This window comes from Haliotis rufescens, unplaced genomic scaffold (assembly GCF_023055435.1).
Source record: "Haliotis rufescens isolate VD_foot unplaced genomic scaffold, xgHalRufe1.0.p SCAF_8, whole genome shotgun sequence".
In the NCBI taxonomy this organism is placed as follows: domain Eukaryota; kingdom Metazoa; phylum Mollusca; class Gastropoda; order Lepetellida; family Haliotidae; genus Haliotis; species Haliotis rufescens.
In genome coordinates, this window is record NW_025964372.1 from 16,148,985 (window position 1) to 16,170,322 (window position 21,338).

The 21,338-nt window shown below is 39.2% G+C and overlaps 1 protein-coding gene across 1 annotated transcript; it reads right to left on the reverse strand.

Moving 5' to 3' along the window:
* Positions 1–4,219: 4,219 nt before the first annotated feature.
* Positions 4,220–20,610, reverse strand: LOC124144795 (estradiol 17-beta-dehydrogenase 11-like). Its single transcript, XM_046514357.2, has 7 exons — positions 20,542–20,610; positions 19,497–19,846; positions 18,703–18,942; positions 17,257–17,363; positions 15,929–16,066; positions 6,096–6,212; positions 4,220–5,343 (listed from the first exon to the last, which is right to left on the reverse strand). Exons 2-7 carry the CDS (start codon positions 19,707–19,709, stop codon positions 5,175–5,177), a joined length of 984 nt encoding a protein of 327 aa, XP_046370313.1. The 5' UTR covers positions 19,710–19,846; positions 20,542–20,610; the 3' UTR covers positions 4,220–5,174.
* Positions 20,611–21,338: the final 728 nt, after the last annotated feature.

Sequence of the window (21,338 nt, forward strand, 5' to 3'; positions counted from 1 at the left end):
CCAAATACGTGAAAATGTCTATTACCGACTATAATATTAATATCCAAATCTACTGTTGTATCCCCCAGCAGTGTATTTGATTTAAACTTTCATATTGAGGGATGCGTTATGAGTGAGTGAGTTGGGCTTTTAACGCCTCTTTTAACAGTATTCCAGTTATATCACGGCGTGTCAGCTGATTGTAGGAGGAAAGCCCGGAGTGGTGCAGGTCTCAGACGGTTATCATTTCGTCGAAACCCACGAGAACGAGTATGGGGGCACGGGTGGCCCAGTCGTCTAAGGCGCCGCGATTCGCTGTGCAGAGTTGCGTCCATTGGACACGCCAGAAACCTATGATTGTGGCTTCGAATCGAGGTTCACCCCGATTATGTTTCTAGGTTTGTCAGCACCATACCCGTGCTCGTGGGTTTCACCGAAGTGGTAAATGTCTGAGACCTGCATCACTTCGGACTTTCCCACCACAATTAAGCTGACACGCCGTGATATAACTGGAGTAAAAGCGGCGTTGAACCCAACTCACTCCTTAACTCACACTTCAAAAGAAGAAAGGTAGTACAGGTAGTATGTAGTTATCTGAACTTGACACAAACAATTCGGTATATAAATTGGATATATGTTGTTGGTGGCCTGATATTCGACAAACGGTGCGTCAAAACGCAGCCATTGTCGATTTGCAATGTCTTAAACGGCATTGTTTTCACACTTGTTCAACAATGTCATGGAGGAAAACAGTAAAGCAAAATGCACGTGTTATGGCATTCGTAACTCGTGGTAGTGGTTATGAAAAGGCAAGCATGAGCCAATAATTTGTCGTTCAATTGTCAACATTTTTCAATTTCGAAAATGACAAGACTAAGCGCTGGTCGGAACATCGCCATAGGGTGTATCCAAAGAGGTGAATCGCAGTCTTCTGTTGCACGCCACTTCAACGTTGACCACAGCACTATTTGCCGCCTTTGTGACCGATACACACAGTTCAATTCCAATGCAGACTGGTCAAGTACTGCGTGGAAATTAAAGTGCTGGACATTTCATCTGACATTACGTCAAGATCACCTTTTCGTATGGTGATCACTTTTCACCCCATTGGTCCAAGCCAGGGCCTATCTTGGTAGCTTGACCACTGTTGTGGGTTGGTGAATATTTATTATCTCTGAACTTTTTTATATCACCACGTCCATCATATTTTGTATTTGATACTGCCATTGAATATTGTACTACCACTCCTTTGTATACTGGCATTGTAATTGCTATGTAGAAATTTGTATTGATTTGTAGACCTAGTTAATTTTGTAATACAATGATTGTATACCATAATTTTTTGGTTTGTTGTTGGTTTCACACTAACTTCTTTCACGACCAGATTCTTGGGTTAACATGTTTCAATTTGGGAATCGACACATATCAGAACCAAAACCAAATTAGGTTGTTATCATGAAAACATTATCATTTTCCATCTTTTTCACACCCATATAAGGCACCGCCTCCGTGGTCCAGTGTTAGAGTGTCCGCCCGGAGAGCGGAATGTCCGGGGTTCGATCCACGGCCGCGTCATTCCAAAAGACGTTAAAAGATGGTACTTGTTGTTACCCTGTCTGGCGCTCGACATAAAGGGGCTAAAACAAGGACAGATCGGCTCGGAGTCAGTACACTGTGTCTGAGTGGGGTATTCATGTTAAACTGCGGCATGGTATCTCAGTGGGCTAGCACTATAAATCGGCATCAGTCCGGACTAGTACAAGCAGCCACACACGCACACACGTGCATGCACGTCGCTATATAAGTGCAATAATCTTGGACGCGACGTTAAACCCCATTTCACCCCACCTGACCTCACCTCACCCCACCTCACCTCACCTCACCCCACCTCACCCCACCCCACCCCACCTCACCACACCTATAAGGCCGAGTGGCTGGAATCATCAACAATATTTTCACTGAACTGGTTCACTAACATCCTGGCGACATTTCGTATAAACCACAGAACTTAGTATAACATTGAAAACACATTAAGCACCACCTACTATGTATAAGTCGTATCTTGAATTAATTTTGTGATGAATAAAATTTCGTTTTAAACAAGCCATTCCGCTTGTAATGGATCCTGTTTCGTTTACAGATTCGAGTTTTATATGTATTGTTGATTTGAGATTGCCGAACCAAGTTTTTGTTCTTACCGTCACGTGGCCGAAGTAAAGATGGCTCGTATTGAGCTCGAGTTTTGTCATTAATACAAAGGTATTACACCGCTGATATAGAATACTGCTTATGGTAAAGGCAAAAATTGTTTCCAGTGAAAACAAAACGTTCATAGTGAGTTAACTCCCTTGCCTCGGGAAGATGACCGGAAGGGGCGAGAACTAGCCTAGGGGGCGGGTCAGCCAGTACCAACTACCATGAGGCCGAGTGTGTACAGGGGGGATTTATACCGCTGTGTCTTTTGTCATGGTGATTTGTTATCGCTGCTTCTGTGGAGCCGAGTCTCCTCTGAAATCTTTTCTGTCTCCTCTACTCCATGGCGATGACATAACGTCAGATCAGGACGAAGTGCTTTTCTGATTGTCCTTCATTGATGCGCTTCAGTCGAATTCACCTACGTCTGTGACGAAACTTTATGGTTTAATAAATGTTTTTAGGTCTTATCTCGTTGGCATTATCGTTATTACCTTGATAATCCACAGATATTGGTGAAGTGCTTTCATGGAGGGTCTCACTAGGTATAGGTAGTGAGCAGTAAGCCGGATCTGGTCACTCATGGCGTTGTGAAATGTATAAATGCGCCTCTGCGATCATGATAATAAACAAAATATGCATAGATTCGATGCTAAAATGGTGCGATTTAAAGGTGCGTCAGAAACAGATTACCGCCTGTAATATATGATTTATCTTACAACTCACTATTTCAAAACGTATCTAATGGTACGTAACCGCCATAAGTGTAGAAATCTCTATTTCAATCTATAAACTTTTGATAAATTCAAATAATGTATCAAGATTTGTACTTAAAATATATATATTTTATAATACATAACTAAATTTAATTTAGCCTAACTAAATATAATTTCAAGTTGTCCACGGCTCTGAATAAATACAACGCCAATAGTTTGAACCGTCTGATATGTTATGTTCAAACGTCTATGCATATCGGTTACATTTTTACCAATAATTATCAAAAAACAAATTCCTTTCTTCTAAAATGATATCAAGGTCCGCCACAAAAACAGTGAAAGCTATACCCTGTACTTCCTTCGACAACCATGTACACAAATATGATTTGTTTGTTTGTCGTTTAACGCGGCAGTCAACAATATTCAACTATATTCACAAATCGTAAATGATTAACTATTATAACTCAATGTTAAATACATTCAATGCCTCTGTAGTAGCAGTAATCGTCGTTTTAATTGGTCGTTATAACTACACATGCATTTGGAACTGAACAAAAAACTTTGGATCATGAATAGTTGGGGGATATAATTGGTTGTGAAAAGTGAGCACACAATTTTATAATATTATCTCGAAAATATTAATGATCCCAAACTTTTTTGTTCAGTGGAAAAAAACATGCCTATATTGTTTCAGTGACGTGGTGTATTTTGACGTCTATCGTAGACGTCTGACTAACCTGCAGATATCTCCTCCCAAGCGTGTAATAACAATAATCCCTCAATGACCAGGAATGTTTGTTTGTTTCTTGTTTAACGCTGGCGGTCTGTAAATAATCGACCAGACAATCCACTGATTAACATCATGAGCATCTATCCACTCAATTAGGATACGATGACATGCATCAACCAAGTCAGCAAGCCTGACCTCCCGATCCCGTTAGTCGCCTCTTACGACAAGCATAGTCGCCTATTATGGCAATCATGGGTTGCTGAAGATCTATTCTACTCCAGATCTTCACGAAATGGATCCATCCTGTTTGTTTTTTGTTAAACGCCGCACACAGCGATTTTACAGCTATATTCCCATCCGATCAGTTTGTCGCCTCTCACGACAAAGATGTGTGGGTTAACCAAATTCTTATCATTCTTCATAGTACTTCATGGTACTTGATCAGACACTTCACTTCAACAGCAGCTAAAACCTTTTGAATTTATGTTCTAAGTAAATACAAAACCCTAAATTATTTGTGTCTGTGATTGTGGGTTAACTTAAATGTTCATCAAAATTGAATATCATTAAGAAAATAAAGATGAAATAAGAAATGCACCGATGTGATATATGTATGTGGGTTATGTATTTATTTTAAGTAACACATGTCAGTTGGTCTGTAGTTTCGAGGATATCCTACAACCATCAGCATTAAGCTGGGGGAGGGACACACGGGTGTCCCAGTCGACAAAGGCGCCGCAATTCGCTGTGCAGAGTTGCAGTCCTTAGGCACATCAGAAACATCTGATCGTGAGTCTCAGATGGAGACCCTACTCTTCCAACTGCACTATGATATCCTACAATCTGTACAGCTTCTATAACTTTGAAACCGCAGATCTTGCTATTGTGTGATTTTAGGCCTTGAGCATAAACTTGAATGGGTGCTGCTTTGGAAATTGTTATTGATAACTCAATCTGAACCATGACCTCTTGCATGACTTTGGTCGTTCCTCACACACATAACTGAGGTGAGGTGAATTGAGGTTTAACGTCGCGTTCAAGATTATTGCACTTATATAGCGACGTGCTCATGCCGATTTTACAGTGCTAGCCCACAGAGATACCATGCCGCAGTTTAACATGAATACCCCGCTCAGACAGTATACTGTCCTTGTTTTAGCCCCTTAATGCGCAACGCGAGGCGAGTCACGACAAGATTGTCTTTTAACATTCTTTCTTATCCGGACCTTCCTCTCTCCGGGCAGACGCTTCACCACTACACCACGGAGGCGGTCCACACAATACTGACCCGCTCACTCACTAATGACGTTGAACATGCCAGTCCCATGATGCGTCCTGCATTACGATTTGCCGAGACCACTTGCACTACAAGGGGGTCACAACACACATTTTGGCCCCCTTACCAGCTTGCTGAAATACCGTTCAAATATTGTAACCATCACTGACTAGCCCTTGACACTATAATTGAACAAGCAGATCCAAGGCATCCCCGATACGTGTTCTACAGGTTACCAGTAGGTATTATTCACATAAGGGATAATGTTCTGAGACATCCTCTACTGAAGACAATGAATATTATCTTCACCAGGAATTTGATCCAGATCTTTAATTCCTTGACACTTTTCTTTGTCCTTGACCCTGGCAGTGACAGGGGGCGAGTACTGAGGATCGATACCCAGATTCAGGGATGATTTGATTCTCATGTGAGCTCTTTCTGGAAGCATTCTGAAACATTGGTGTTGCAAATGGACATGAGTCATGAACTGTATAGCACACAGTATTCTCAGGACATAACAAATAAAGAGAAACATGATGCTCGGAAATTCACCTAATGTCTTGCTTGAACACGTGAAGCCATACCTCAAAGCTGTACAAGGGTAAACAGGGTAAACAGGGTAAACAGGGTAAACAGGGTAAACGGGGTAAACAAGAAGACTCAAATACCGGCAGTCCTAGTGTAGGTACACGGTATTACTGTTTTAGGTACTACTGCTTATTGCTGAATCAACACTCGGCTATTTGCAAGTGTTATTCAACTTTGATGATTACTTACCTGATCAGAGGGCTAAACGTGGCAGCCACAAAGGCACGAGATACATACAAACATTAAAGAGGTTCAAATATAAAAGACACAACACAACTTAGCATACCACGTACTTACTGCATAAACATGATTATCACGATTCACGGATAATTGATTTAGACATGAACAAGAATGACGTTTTCAATATGGCCGACAACACCCATGTACAGGGACCTTCCTCGCCCCTGAACAAAAGTGGGTGAGAGAATGTTGTTTTATGCTCCAGTCAGCAATACTCCAGCGGCATCACATCAGGCTGCTGTAACTGGAGCCCAGATAAGCCGGTGGTTGGAAGCATGAGTCCAATTCCGAATGACAGGGAATGATGACACAGTCAGCCAGAGCTCGCAGTGTCAAAACTTGGGGTGCGTTGCAAAAAGCCAATCGTACTTACTCGGAGAACTTCAGGCCCAGCCACAGAGACTTCGGTACATGTACTACAAACTCTCCTCTCAACATTCCATCAATGGCGGCGAGCGCCGTCTCCCTGGGACTCAGTAGACGGTTGATTCTGGAAACATAAAAAATGGTTTGTTTGTTGTTTAACTCCGCACTCAGCGATATTCCAGATATATGACTGTTTTATTAAATAATCAAGTCTGGATCAGACAATCCAGTGATCTATATTGTGAGCAACGATAACCTGACCATCCGATTCATTTGGCCTCTTACGACGAGCATAGGTTCCTGGGGACTAGTTATATCTCGACATCCCCACGGGGTATGTACATTGTAATGATAAATTACACTGCAAAAAAAATCCATATATACAAGCTTGTATATCCTTTGGAAAGATGATATTTCCAAAGGATATACAAGATTGGAAAGATGATATATACAAAATATACAAGTTTGTATATATGACATATACAAAATATACAAATTTGTATATATGGTGTATCCAAATTTGTTTTGTTTGTATATATTGGTAAAGGGAGATAATTATTATGTATTTGTGTATAATTATGATATATGTGCAAATTGAAGTGTTTTAAGTTGAGCACTGTGTTTCTTTGTATATGTTGGTAAAGGAGGATAATTGCTATGTATTGCTCTATAAATGCTTTGTATGTGCAAAATAGTATCAGCAAGTTACAAAAAACTGATTTAGTGGCGGGTAACATTACTGGAAGGTTTAATTAGTACTCCACACTGTTAGCGGGAGTACATACTGTCCTTGCAATGATATTGACGGGTGGGCGGTTGAGGCGTCTGGTACTTTTCCTGGCGCGGTGCTTGGTATGTGAGTAGACTTTATGGTCAAATGCACAGAGGGGATTAGCTGTCGGGGGCGATTGCTTTGGCGGTAACTTCTGTATTGAAAGTGTTTGAGCTTGGATTTGTTTTACGGGGAGGCCGCGATGTGTTTTGTAACATGCTCTCGTGCACATATGCCAACAGAGTGGATTGCACAGAGGATGAAAACTATTTTATCACTACTTAAAAGTGTTGAATTTGGTTTGTTCTGAGCTGTCGGTTTCATTGTAGATATACATTGTTATAATGTGAAATCTCGGCGGAAACGCGGAAAATCGCGTTTTGTAAAACGGTAGTCCTTGGGGAAAATTGTATTATGAGCAACCGGATGCGTAAATAACGTGCGTAATATATTCCCGTATTATATTTTATAATACTTGTTCTTTAAATATTGTTATCAATGCGAGAACGAAGATTACCTTGAAAAAACACAACAGCATGCATATGTTCTAGCAAAAGGAAACTTGATATATATTCATTTGGCTTAATTTCTACTTTGGAAAACTTAGTTGGCGCTCTAAAAGCTTGACGCTGTATAATTTGGCACGCGCATGGTTGGGTGCAAACCATATGTACATCAATAATAATAGTAAAAATAATAATAATAATAATACATCATGATGGCAGTTTCAATGTAAAGATTAAGTATTTTTAAAGATATGAAAATAAATCTTGATAACTGCTTTAATCTTTGATCTTTGGGAAAATAATAATGGAATTGGTTGAGTGACTAACGTATTCTACTTTAAAAGTGACAGGAACGTGATTTACATAATTAAAATATAGAATAATATACAAATTATAAGAAAGGGTTTGTGATTTATTTTGGGATGAAGTCAGTATTTAACTTGCGCTTTCCGACATTATGCGTATTTCGCACACGGTTAAGAAAAAAAATGCAATTCATTTATTTATAAAAAGTACGAATGCATCAATCCTACATCACAGGACCATGTACATAATTTGTTGAATGTTATTTCATGAATACACAAATTGCATAACACATTCCCTGAGGACAAACCCAAATTGCCCGTCCCTTTGTGACAGGTGTTAATTAGAGAATGTATTGCCACCATATTATGTCCCGGCACTTTTATGACATGTAATGAACCTAGTCAATCCCTGGGTCTGTAACAACAACATGGGTCTAATAAAATCAAAGTAACATAAATGTTACGTCATTCGAATTAAAAAAGAGACTGAAAAAATGTAACGTGAATATAATTGCCCTTTTGAGGGTAATATAATTTTGGGAAAATATACGTTTTCTTGTATTTATGGACGACTTCACACAAGCTGAAAAATTTAACATATGTTTATATAGCTATATTTACATACATGGCATTAACATGTAATAATAATATTGATCATGTTTGTTAATTTGTACATTTCGTTGTTATTGGTATCCTGAGTATGTTGCAATAATGCATGTGTTCTGATCTTATTTGACGTAGATTACATGAACTAGTAGAGTGACTTTCTTTCATCAGCGTGGAAGGATTACCCACACATATACCCTTAATCCTTTGTCAAACAGAAAGAAGTCATATAGATATCATATCTAACTGGTACTAAAAGTTCACTATCAATCTCCTCTGATAACAAACTTACATTTAATATCCCCAAGCTACAATACCAAGCATGCTCATGGAGTAATTATGAGAAACCCGAATGATATCCTGTCTACGTGGTCACACCCGGTGATTGTTAAGACATTCAGACAATATGGCAGTCTGTATTCATTTCTTATATCCCAAAAGTCCCCACCAAGCTTCCTTTTATTAACATTGGGATGAAGGGAGATATACATATTGTATTAAATAATACATCAATACATCAAAACAGAACAAAAAAGATAGGTCAACAGTGCGGTTGATGGAAAGGGGTTTGCTAAGAAAAGTTATTTAACTCTTTAATACGTGTCTCAAAGTATGTATTAAGTCTTACTACTAGTTATTATATATGTGCAAATCCACCCGAACGTCGGATGTACATGGCCGATTTCAAAATAGCTAAATTAGGCACTGTTCAAATTGTTTCCAATAAACCACTGATTAGAAACTCACTTAACCTTTAGAATAGAATCGTTTCTAAATATATTGTAGTTGGGGCATGTGTAAAAATTAATGCAGTGTACCATTGTGACAGCCACAAGAGCATGCATGATGTGTTATCTGAGATGTGTTTTTTAAGCCGATGGAAGTTTAAAGTGACAAAATCTGGTATCATGGCTTAACTGAATATAACATTGTCTAAGTTTAATAATCCTCTTTTTCGGGTGACTATTCCAATTATTAATGGTATCAGGTAGGAATGACTTGCATTCAGTTCTACAACGTATAGCCTGTGAATTGGTTAGATTTCTTTATATGTAATCACTAACAGCAAAGATGTTTTCCATCTTGTAAAAAGGTGTAATGGCTACGTTGGTCTCACTCTACATTTTCACGTGGCTTGTACCTCTTATTGGCCCACAAATAGTCCGTAATCAGTGAGTGGGCGAGGTAAAAATTAACGTCTCATCGGCATTATTTCAGCGTCCGTAATAAATTAATGTGTAGACATTCTAGGATTAATTCTTTTTCTTTGGTACAATTATCCAAAACATGGGAGCAAAATATTGGCAATATATATATGCTTGTTCATGACTTATGTAAAAGGGGTTATTTATCTGAGTGATTGAGTATGGTTCACGGCGGTGGACACCAGAAAGGTATTTAAGACAATTAATCATAGGGCTTACCTCGTTAACTCGCCAATATCATAATCTGACTGAAATATTAATACCAAAGTCCTTTCATTTTAAGATTAGGTTTTGCACTTGGGCACACTTTGACGTGATATTGAACAGTTTTCTTTTTCCCTGGATTAAGTTTTACTTGCATTCATTCATTTGGTAATTTTCTCCAAATTGGCATTAATATTTTATGCAGTAGTATTTGGAACTGTCCATTTTGGGAATAGGGTTGACCCCACCGGAAGCACAGTAAACAGAAATTCCAAGGTGAATAATATGTACTATAGTTTGTTGGCTCGACATGCAAGACTCCATAATTTTAGCTATAAATTCATAGTAATATTAAATTAATTTTTTTTATAAAGAATTCATTGATGTATTTGACATGAGACGTAGCGACACTCATGTATTTTATAATAATGTACAATTTCAATGCCTTAAATCTGTTGCATTAAACAAATTCTTTGATTTGATGTTGTCATATTGTGACTCAATTTGTGTCTAGTCTTCCAAATGTTCTATTGCGAATACATATAGTGTCAGCGCTCATGATCGCCATATCTATGAATGGATGAAAATATCATCATTAATAAACTTACCTGAGCTCAATATGTGTTCTGAAGACAAATCGCTGTAAAGCATCTTGCACGGCTTCGTTCACCCTCAAATGTACGAAAGGAAAATCTGCAACTGTGCGTGTTCAATGTTCGTTTGCATTTTTGTGACAGGCGGTCGTTATTTTCATTAAGATTCCACAAATTCATAAATCACAACTGATGTAGCTGCCTTGGTTAACTGGAGTCAGGATATAACTAATTACAAACTCTGTTCTAATTATGCTAATCGAGGAAGTGCATTATACTGGATGACAAACTTAGTAATCCTTTCACACTAATCCTTGTTTACAATGAACGCATGTCAAATGACTAAATAAACATCCTTTTTTATTTTCTTAAGTAGAAGTATCACAATGGGCGGTGAACACAACTGTTTGTAGAATGATAGTTTCAGAAAGGAATACAAATACAAATATACAGAAAGGGGTTTAAAATGGTTTCTTTCTTTGCATCCACGCATTGTTGTTGTGGATGCGGTTATTTGCTGTCGGAATTGTTTTTGCAATTCAATTAGTTAATTACATGTCACATGACAACTGCATGTCACGGGGGCCTGGACATAAATCACGTGGTGCACTATTAGGCCTATAATAACCCCCAACCTTGATTCTGCATCGATTCAAAAACTCCTGAATCCTCATCGACTCCTGAACACTTAGATTTTGACGTTGTCATCTTGATCATCAGAACAATCAAAGGCGGCAAAATACCGTAAGCAACTTTTCTCCCACTTTTCAATTCAGATGTAGACAAGTACAACACGTTTAGTAATGATTTAAAAAATTATACGAGTTTCTTAGTGTCAATAATTAGTAGAACAGACGTAAAACAGACATACGAATGGACACGTTATAGACAACAATCCTATATATTTTAGTAACAATGATTAGTTGGAGTGACCAGTATATATTTGCAAAAAATAGATTTATAAAAGTTCAGCTTATTAAGTACAATACACCCATCAAATAGAGCTGCATGTGTCAGGGACCCAATCTAGATAGCGCCAACATCTAGAACCGCTGCGCCGGAAGTAGGTAACGTTTCTAGCTCTTACGTCGAGTAAAATCAGAAATGATTCGCGTGATACATATATGATGTACATATATGTGAACAGCCTCTCGTTATTAATGCCCTTTAATTGTAGTCATCTTACTATTTGATCGTTTGTGCCACACAAAGCTATAAGTTCCGTAATAAAAATACGGAAAAATGAACAGATTAATCTCATGGACATATATTCAAAAATGGTAGCATAACGAATGAAGAAATGTTTTAATTTCCGTTCCCATAATACTGTTTAGATGAAACACCGTTAGCAACTTGAATGGGAATAAACAGTGGTAGCTGTCACTAGCCAAAGGATACTAGACTATACAAGAACAGTTTTAGCATCTCACACCGTCCCGACAGGCGCCAACCTCTCAAATATTGCACAACATATATTGATGGCGTAGTATGATATTAATATTACATTGTTTCTTGAATACTGTGCGAAGAATATTTTGTACGATGGCAAGATTCAAAACAAGTATCATTATCTTCTTTGCGAGGAATTTAGAAGTTGGAGTATTGAGAGAGGATAAGATCTGTGGATGAACAACATCACTTGCTTGATAATGGTGTTACAACATACACCTAAGCGTCGCTCCTAACTGTAATAAAGACGTTGTTCATCAATATATCTTATCTCTACTCAGTTTTCATTATCGCTAAAATTAGACAAAACTGTAAAAATGGTTTAACATGTGTGGTAGCACAGCTAGTCCCTGTAAAATTTTCATTTAAAAAAAATAAATAAAACATCACAGCGCACAGGGAAATTGAGCGAGGCTCAATTCGAACGGTATTCCCATGTTATGTTATGTTTTTCTGAAAATGTACATGAAGCGGATTGGTCAAGAAGTTTATATGAAGACCACTCCGGAATACAATGATTCAAAAATGCATACATGATATTGTAAATATATCTAGATTTTTAGACAGGATAATGCATAGATAATATTCCAACAGTCAGATTAACCAGATTAAACAGATTCCTCTACGCTGGGCAAACACTGGTCTATGTAGAATCATATCGTTATCTGGGACTACGGGTTGACGAGCATCTAGATATGTGAAACTGTGAAAGAGTTGTACAATTCTGCCAGCCATGCTTTGTCTTATTCTGTTGGGTGTATGTCTTATGATGTTTTTTTATGAAACTGTATGAAAGTCTTGTTGAGCCGGTAATGTTCTATGGCTCTGGTATATGAGGATAAAACATTAATCTAATCCACAATAGAGCCCGTAATTATTTCTTGGTGTTAGTAACGGTACCTCCAGTATAGCCACTAATGGAGACATGGGTCTCTCCTCCCCGTTTGTTACATTACATGCTAATGTTTTTAGACTACCCCAAGATTTAATAACAGTACTTGTAACGCTTTGATGAAGAAAATGGTTACTATGTAAAAGTTCATGGAGTACTAAAGTTGTTAAAATTGCCTGTAATCTTAATATTTATGATGTTATGAATATTATGACTGCTCCAATGTCCCGAAAGAAGAAAATTGCCCATATTAAAAACGTTCTCGTAAACAAAGATGAACTGAGCTGGAGAACAGAGCTTTGGAACGATAAACATAACGTTAAGGGCAATACATTAAGAACTTTCATGATCGTAACGTTGTTGCTCCTTATGTTTTAAATACAGGGACCACCGTCGCATTTTAGCAAGTTTGAGATCTGGATCGAAACAGGACCATTTACACCCCCCCAAACCTTTTAGAAAATAGAATCTGCCCGCACTGTTTTAAAATTGTTCATAAAAGTTTGTCGAAAATGAATTTCACTTTATTAAATGTTATGTCCTTTATGATCTTAGAAGTATTTTACTTAGATAATGGTCATCTCTTTTGAAACACGTGACGCATTCATAAAATAACTTCCTCTGTAAGGTTCACACCCAATTGTCAGACATCCCATTTGGCAGGTGACCGAATCATCAGACAGACCAGTCAAGTGTGACCAGTGTATTCGCCTGGTCTAAACTACTAATTACTGTGCTGCTCTCGACTGTGGGCAGAGTAAGCTATTCACCACTCGTTAAGTGATACAGATTAACCAGTTTCCTCTTCGCTGGGCAAACACTGGTCTATGTAGAATCATATCGTTATCTGGGACTACGGGTTGACGAGCATCTAGATATGTGAAACTGTGAAAGAGTTGTACAATTCTGCCAGCCATGCTTTGTCTTATTCTGTTGGGTGTATGTCTTATGATGTTTTTTATGAAACTGTATGAAAGTCTTGTTGGGCCGGTAATGATCTATGGCTCTGGTATATGAGGATAAAACGTTAATCTAATCCAAAATAGAGCCGGTAAATTATTTCTTGGTGTTAGTAACGGTACCTCCATGTATAGCCACTAATGGAGACATGGGTCTCTCCTCCCCGTTTGTTACATTACATGCTAATGTTTTTAGACTACCCCAAGATTTAATAACAGTACTTGTAACGCTTTGATGAAGAAAATGGTTACTATGTAAAAGTTCATGGAGTACTTAAGTTGTTAAAATTGCCTGTAATCTTAATATTTATGATGTTATGAATATTATGACTGCTCCAATGTCCCGAAAGAAGAAAATTGCCCATATTAAAAACGTTCTCGTAAACAAAGATGAACTGAGCTGGAGAACAAAGCTTTGGAACGATAAACATAACGTTAAGGGCAATACATTAAGAACTTTCATGATCGTAACGTTGTTGCTCCTTATGTTTTAAATACAGGGACCACCGTCGCATTTTAGCTAGTTTGAGATCTGGATCGAAACAGGACGATTTACACCCCCCCAAACCTTTTAGAAAATAGAATCTGCCCGCACTGTTTTAAAATTGTTCATAAAAGTTTGTCGAAAATGAATTTCACTTTATTAAATGTTATGTCCTTTATGATCTCAGAAGTATTTCACTTAGATAATGGTCATCTCTTTTGAAACACGTGACGCATTCATAAAATAACTTCCTCTGTAAGGTTCACACCCAATTGTCAGACATCCCATTTGGCAGGTGACCGAATCATCAGACAGACCAGTCAAGTGTGACCAGTGTATTCGCCTGGTCTTAACTACTAATTACTGTGCTGCTCTCGACTGTGGGCAGAGTAAGCTATTCACCACTCGTTAAGTGATACAGATTAACCAGATTCCTCTTCGCTGGGCAAACACTGGTCTATGTAGAATCATATCGTTATCTGGGACTACGGGTTGACGAGCATCTAGATATGTGAAACTGTGAAAGAGTTGTACAATTCTGCCAGCCATGCTTTGTCTTATTCTGTTGGGTGTATGTCTTATGATGTTTTTTATGAAACTGTATGAAAGTCTTGTTGAGCCGGTAATGTTCTATGGCTCTGGTATATGAGGATAAAACGTTAATCTAATCCAAAATAGAGCCGGTAAATTATTTCTTGGTGTTAGTAACGGTACCTCCATGTATAGCCACTAATGGAGACATGGGTCTCTCCTCCCCGTTTGTTACATTACATGCTAATGTTTTTAGACTACCCCAAGATTTAATAACAGTACTTGTAACGCTTTGATGAAGAAAATGGTTACTATGTAAAAGTTCATGGAGTACTAAAGTTGTTAAAATTGCCTGTAATCTTAATATTTATGATGTTATGAATATTATGACTGCTCCAATGTCCCGAAAGAAGAAAATTGCCCATATTAAAAACGTTCTCGTAAACAAAGATGAACTGAGCTGGAGAACAGAGCTTTGGAACGATAAACATCAATGTTTAAAACTACTTTCAACTACTTGTTGCTGGCGTACGCATTTTATATTGATCAAACTGTTATTAAGATCTGTAAAACATAACGAAATACAAATTATTTCATAACATCATATAGTTGTCATAATGAAAATAGTATTAAAGCATTATTGTCACATGCAATGATTATACTGTTCGGTATCATTAGTAAACTTTGCAACCACATTATGTGAAACATTCTATAAGAGGTGAGGAAATTGAATGAAGCAGTGGTAAAATCTAACCATATATACAAAATTGTATATTTTGGAAATACCAACTATACAAAATTGTATATTTTGGAAATATCAAATATACAAAATTGTATATTTTGTATATATGGGTATTTTTTCTTGTGTTAATAAAAAAAATGTTTTTTTGACATTAACAATGTATTCCTCCAAACGCCAGGGGAATGGGTCCAGGTTGAATATGAACTTTGCTGTTTCCGTAACAAAGTGATGATAATCATATTTTTCAATATCCTCTTAAGATTGGGAGCATGGATGGCCCATTCGTCTTAGGCGTCGCGTTTCCCCTTCGCTTCCCTTAGGCGTGTCAGAAACCTACAATCGTTGGTTTAAACTCCGAAGACTTGCATCACTTCGGAACACGCCGTGATACGACTGAAATAATGTTCAAACTGGCGTAAAACCAAACTCACCCACTCACCCACTCACTCACCCACTCACCCACTCGCTCACTCACTCACTCACTCACTCGTAAGTTAGAGTAATTATCTAACTGGGCTCAGGTCAGTTGGCCTCTAAGTATTTAAATGCTGTAGATTCAGAAGCTCTAGCAACTCTAGCAGAGAAGACCCACCTGTCTTTGGGGTTGCGGCACAATCCTGTACTCACAAAGGCCGGGCAGACGACTGTCACCTGTATCCAGCTGTAACCTAGCAACGCCATCTCCTCCGCCAAGGCTTCAGAGAAAACCAGAACTGCCGCCTTGGAGGAACTGCAATAAAACCTAACCTGTTACCTAGCGACAGGTTGTGGTTAATGGTTATCAAGGGCACATGACATACAAGACAACCTATCCCACAGGAAATAGAGTAGAACTGCAAGCATTATCAAACTATTGCCCAGCTAAGATAACACCCCGTTTACTACGACCCGTGAAGATCCGGGTTATAATAGGGCCTCAGCAACCCATGCTTGTCGTAAAAGGCGTCTATGCTTGTCGTAGGAGGCGACTAACGGGATCGGGTTGTCAGGCTCGCTGACTTGGTTGATGCATGTCATTGTATCCCAGTGGATGACATGAATAACTGGATTGTCTGGTCCAGAATCCATTATTTACAGACCGCCGTCATATAGCTGTACTATTGCTGACTGCGGCGTTAAACAACAAACAAGACCAAAAAAACACACGGTTACATGACGTCACAGTTGCGGAGACAATCCTTGGTAGGCTGCAGTCTTTGGTGGGCATTTAGAAGTTGGAAGAAACATGAATACATGACACATTTTATGGATAACAACTTCTTTTATTCCTTGTAACGACGTTTCGGGTCTACTTCTTGATGGAGGAGCAAGAAGCTGCTCTGAAACGTCGTGACAAAGAAAAGTTGTAGAATGTTCAAATTTGTTACCAGTAAAGCAGCGGAAATATACACTGGTATTATGGTACTATGAACTGCCAGGCGAACGAAGGTATACAACCATGTTTGTGGTGGCTAAAATGAAACAATCAGGAAATGGTTATCCGATGGTGATGTATTTGATACGGGTATCATTGTTATGTTTTGGCTGTTTTTCAGTACAGTGGCGTTGATAACGTTTGTAATTTTGTAGGTAAATCCAATGTTCAAGTGTATACTTTTTTTCGTCCTGTTTAATGCTCTGCAGGACTAAACGTTGGTAAATGTGTTGTGAAAAAAAGAAGCAGTTCGGCGCCTCCAATCAGAGAAAAACAACTGTTCGCAGTGATCGAAAATATACTCTGTCTCTAACAAAAATCAAATTTTGAAGAAGAAAAATGCTAGACAAAAATATTTTGTCCTTAGGTTGTAAAGAATAATAAATGAGTGCGGTGTTAAACAAACAAACAAAATATATATCTGCAGGGGACTGCTGGGTAAATGGCTAGATTGTATCATGGGTAAAGATAGCGAGTGGTCTGTTGTTAGGAAGCATGTTTTACACCTGTAGTCGACGAGGTAGGCCGTCCCCGACTTTGCCGATGCTGAAGCTATGTTGAGAATGACGCCGCGGTTGCGATCTATCATCCCGGGCAGAAACTCCCGAACTGTCTAAAAGGAATGAGAATACACATCAATATACAGATTACAGATACAATATAACTAATTCAGAAGAGTGGAGTTCAGGCCTAGTTCCACAAAGCGATCTAAGCGGTACGACAATCGTAAGGCAATGTTAAAGTATAGGAGTTACGACAGTCTGTGTGCAAAGATCACTTTGTAGAACGCGGCACAGGCTGATTAGAAGTGTAACTAATCGAATGTGGATCAGGTTAGCCGGTGATTGATCAACGCCGTCGGGTACGATGCCACGCCATCTGCCACGCCACACGTCGTGGCCGATCCCGCACCCATCTTACGCAACCCCTGCGTGGATTGTGGTTTAAGAACAGGTTCCCACAAACCTATGCTGGTCGTAAGAGGCAATCGATGGATCGGGTTGTCAGGCTTGTTTACTTAGTCTATTGCGTGTCCTCGTTATTGTTGTTGTTGTTGGTGTTAATTACAGATTAAAATAAAAAATGCAGCAAAGAGGGTTTGGATGATCCTGGCACCGTCAGGCTGGTTAGGCATCGTCAGCTCAAGGCCCTTGCCCCTTCTTCACGCAGCCCAGACAGCAAATGGTACTTCACCCAGGAAGCGCTGCCTAGTCAAACCCACCCAGAACTTTTCGGAGAATGTGAAGACTCCCTAACACTGCAGCCTTCTGCATTATCTTGATTGTCAGAAGGGCAAACCCGGGTAATCCCCAATGTCAGTCATCAGATTGGGAGGTACCAAACCTAAGGCACCGAGAACAATGGGGAGTCGGACAACTTGGTACTTGGGATACAAGCGTGATATTTCGAAAGCGAGGTCCGCATATTTGCCATGTTTTTCCTGAATCGTGTCAATCACATTACTGTCAAAAGGGACAGAAAATTCAATCAATGATATAAATGATTTCATTGGATTTATCAAAACGGACAAGATCAGGTTTGTTGGCCTGGATACTTCTGAAGCTGTAAATGGGCCTATTATTATTATTATTATTATTATTATTGATCTACAGATGATCCTTTACTTATGGTTGTTACCAATCATGGTATTTACTTATTTCCAGTAGCTATACAAAGATATAATTTGTAATATATAATGACCAAAAAGGAATCTCCGGAGTAATCACGGTATTCCGTCCGTGCAGACATTTATATTAACATTTTTTAACGTTCAGAAATCAAAACAATACTCGTCAAGAAGTAGGTCAATTACTCGTACTACATATAACATACATGTAAGTAAAATACATTGAATTGATTTACATTCGGATGATATTTTGTAAAGGTAAAATTCGACAGTTACTATATTCATGGAAAAAGTAAAGCAAAACCAACAAAGATGCAGTGCTTACCCAGAACTGAGCCAAAGTGTTGACCTCAAACGTCTTTCTGATATCTGCTGACGTCATCTCTAGGATAGTCCCTCCATTCAACACCCCAGCGTTATTCACCAACACATCAACACCCCCGACATCTTCCCGGAGGCGCTCCGCCACGTCCTTGATGTCGTCTACGCTGCTGACGTCACATGTGTAGGTGGAAACTTTGGCGCCGACAGCCCGAACAACATCAGCAGTGTTCTCCATGTCCTCCTGTCGGAACAATGGAAGCCTTGACCACATATACCACTCAAAATAAGTTAAGGAACACCCACAACTGAAAGGCTGTGTGTCACAATACCCACCAGCCATGGCAGAGTAACTATAGCCATGTGGCAAACTCGTTCAAAATAGTTCAATGACATTTCCAGAGATTATGTTTTATGTCAGAATGTCAAAAGAAGCGTAAACAAAATACAACAGACGGCGTCGTCGTTAAACCCAAGTTGTCCACGGACTTTGGATCTCGAGGCCACCTCAACTTACGATCAAATTGCATCTAAAATGAAGAGATTAAATTAAGGAGTCAAATATACTACAATCAACCTGTTCTTAAATCCAGTCTCATTTGTACAGGCAATATCTATATTGACTCAAAATGTCAGTCAATATTTACATTGCCTAAATGAATCAGTTAGTATACATATTGCCTGGTTATAGACATTGACTGTAACATAGATAACTGCAATAACCTTGAACAAGACATTGAAGCCCATTTCACCTAACCTCAGCTACTGATAGAACACCTAGAACAGATACACACTTACCACATTGATGTCCCAGAGAATGACGTCTGCTCCAAGGCGCCCAAACTCCAACGCCATCTCGCGGCCAATTCCATGACCACCGCCCGTGATGAGCACGCGCCAACCCGTGACGTCACGGCGTCCAGGGGGAAACAGCAGCTTACAGAAGGATTCCAAATATAAGTAGATAATTTGACCACAGGTATACAAGACCTCTGCCAGCGACAAACCCATCCTCAGACAAGTTGCAGACGACAGACATAAAAACGCTGAAGCCAGTCTCCGACTTCGCTGTTGAAGTTGTTGATGAAAAGTCACTTAAACCCAGACTTCACTTGAGATGTCTTCAAATCAATCGCAATCGCTTTACCCTGAATGATAAAAGCGACGAGTGCATTTCTTACTCTCTACATTGGAGCGCACAAGTGAGGCCGATATGTTCGTCTTCCTGGCGCTCTTCCTCATGCCCTGACCCATGCGCAACAAACCACACTTTAAGGGTTAAGAACACAATTTGTCATACAGATAACAGTACACCTCCTATTTTAAGTTCAATCGCATCAAACTGTTCAGTTCAACGTTGTGAATTATTGTAAAAGATAGTCGTCATGGCGTATTAATATGATTATACGTCGGCGTTCTGAAACCTACTGCAGGTATCAGTTGACGCACACTAGTGAACCGTCCAGTGAATGTAGACGACATCCGTAAAGGGTAAGGGTCGAGAAGAGACCATGGCTACAGCCCTTCCTGCACTGGTCGTTATCTGAGTTTGGGCGATAGCAATGCTATTTGTTGGTTTACAATCTCTACCCGTCGCTAAATATACACCACCCTGGTGTCTCTATACTGGTCAAAGTTATCAAAAACAGTTTAAATTTAGACACTCTAATCTGTATTTAAAGGGTACTTAAATTGATAAAACAATTCCCAATCGGGCAGTTTGTACCCAACTATAGCTTGTACCCGGGTAGGGGCGGGTACCTGGGTAGTAAATTTTGACTCCTCCCAGCCCTACCGCAGAAGTCTCCAAACATATATTATATGCATACAAACAGAGTCTCACCTGGTGTAACGCCAAACCAAACAGGGTCGTGGTCAGAAACAACGCCCACTCCATTTCCCAACAACGACCAGATAAGAAACTATGAACTACAACTATGCCTATGGTATCTACACACTCGTCTTCCAGAATAAATGATCTGATTCGACCTGACCTTGTATCATCATTCACCAAAAAGGGGCAGTGGGGTAGTCTAGTCGTCAAAGCGTTCGCTTGTCACGCCGAAGACTCGGGTTTGATTCCCCACATGGGTACAATGTCTGAAGCCCATTTCTGGTGTCCACGCCGTGATATTGCTTGAATATTGCTAAAAGCGGCGTACCAATCGCCCCATCAAAAATGTGTAAAAAAAGGCGTTAAAATGCGCGACAACGCAACAATGCGACAATTGGCTAAAATGTTGCATTGTCGCAATGTCGAGTTTTCGCTAATTTCGACATATTTTGCTTTTTGGAAGGGCGACAATGTGAAAACGCGAAAACGCGAAAACGCGACAATGTCCCTTGTAGTATTCCATACATGCATGGAAGGCCGACTTACCAATTCTAATATCAAACTTTCAAGTCAACAAAAACAAGAAAACAGCGTTATCACTATCCCCCGCCATTGAGGTGCTTACTTCACTGCTGATTTCCTACCTTGAAGCAGGCACTGCAAACATCTGAAGCAGGGAGAGGGTAACTCTCCAAAAATATAATAATTACGGCATCAATTTTGTAACTCAGTCTTGACAAATTTGTCTTCGATAAGCTTGCAAAGTTGTATTCATGTAACTTCAGTAGTTTCTGAGAAAACGTTTC

Bases quoted from the DNA above. Each gene is read 5' to 3' on its own strand.
- LOC124144795 (XM_046514357.2), bottom strand. From the start codon at position 19,709: ATGGGTTTGTCGCTGGCAGAGGTCTTGTATACCTGTGGTCAAATTATC. The intron at 6,213-15,928 runs GTGGGTCTTCTC...TTATGTTTCCAG, and splicing joins TGCCGCAACCCCAAAGACAG to AATCAACCGTCTACTGAGTC. The intron at 5,344-6,095 runs GTAAGTACGATT...CCAATGTTTCAG, and splicing joins CTGGGCCTGAAGTTCTCCGA to AATGCTTCCAGAAAGAGCTC.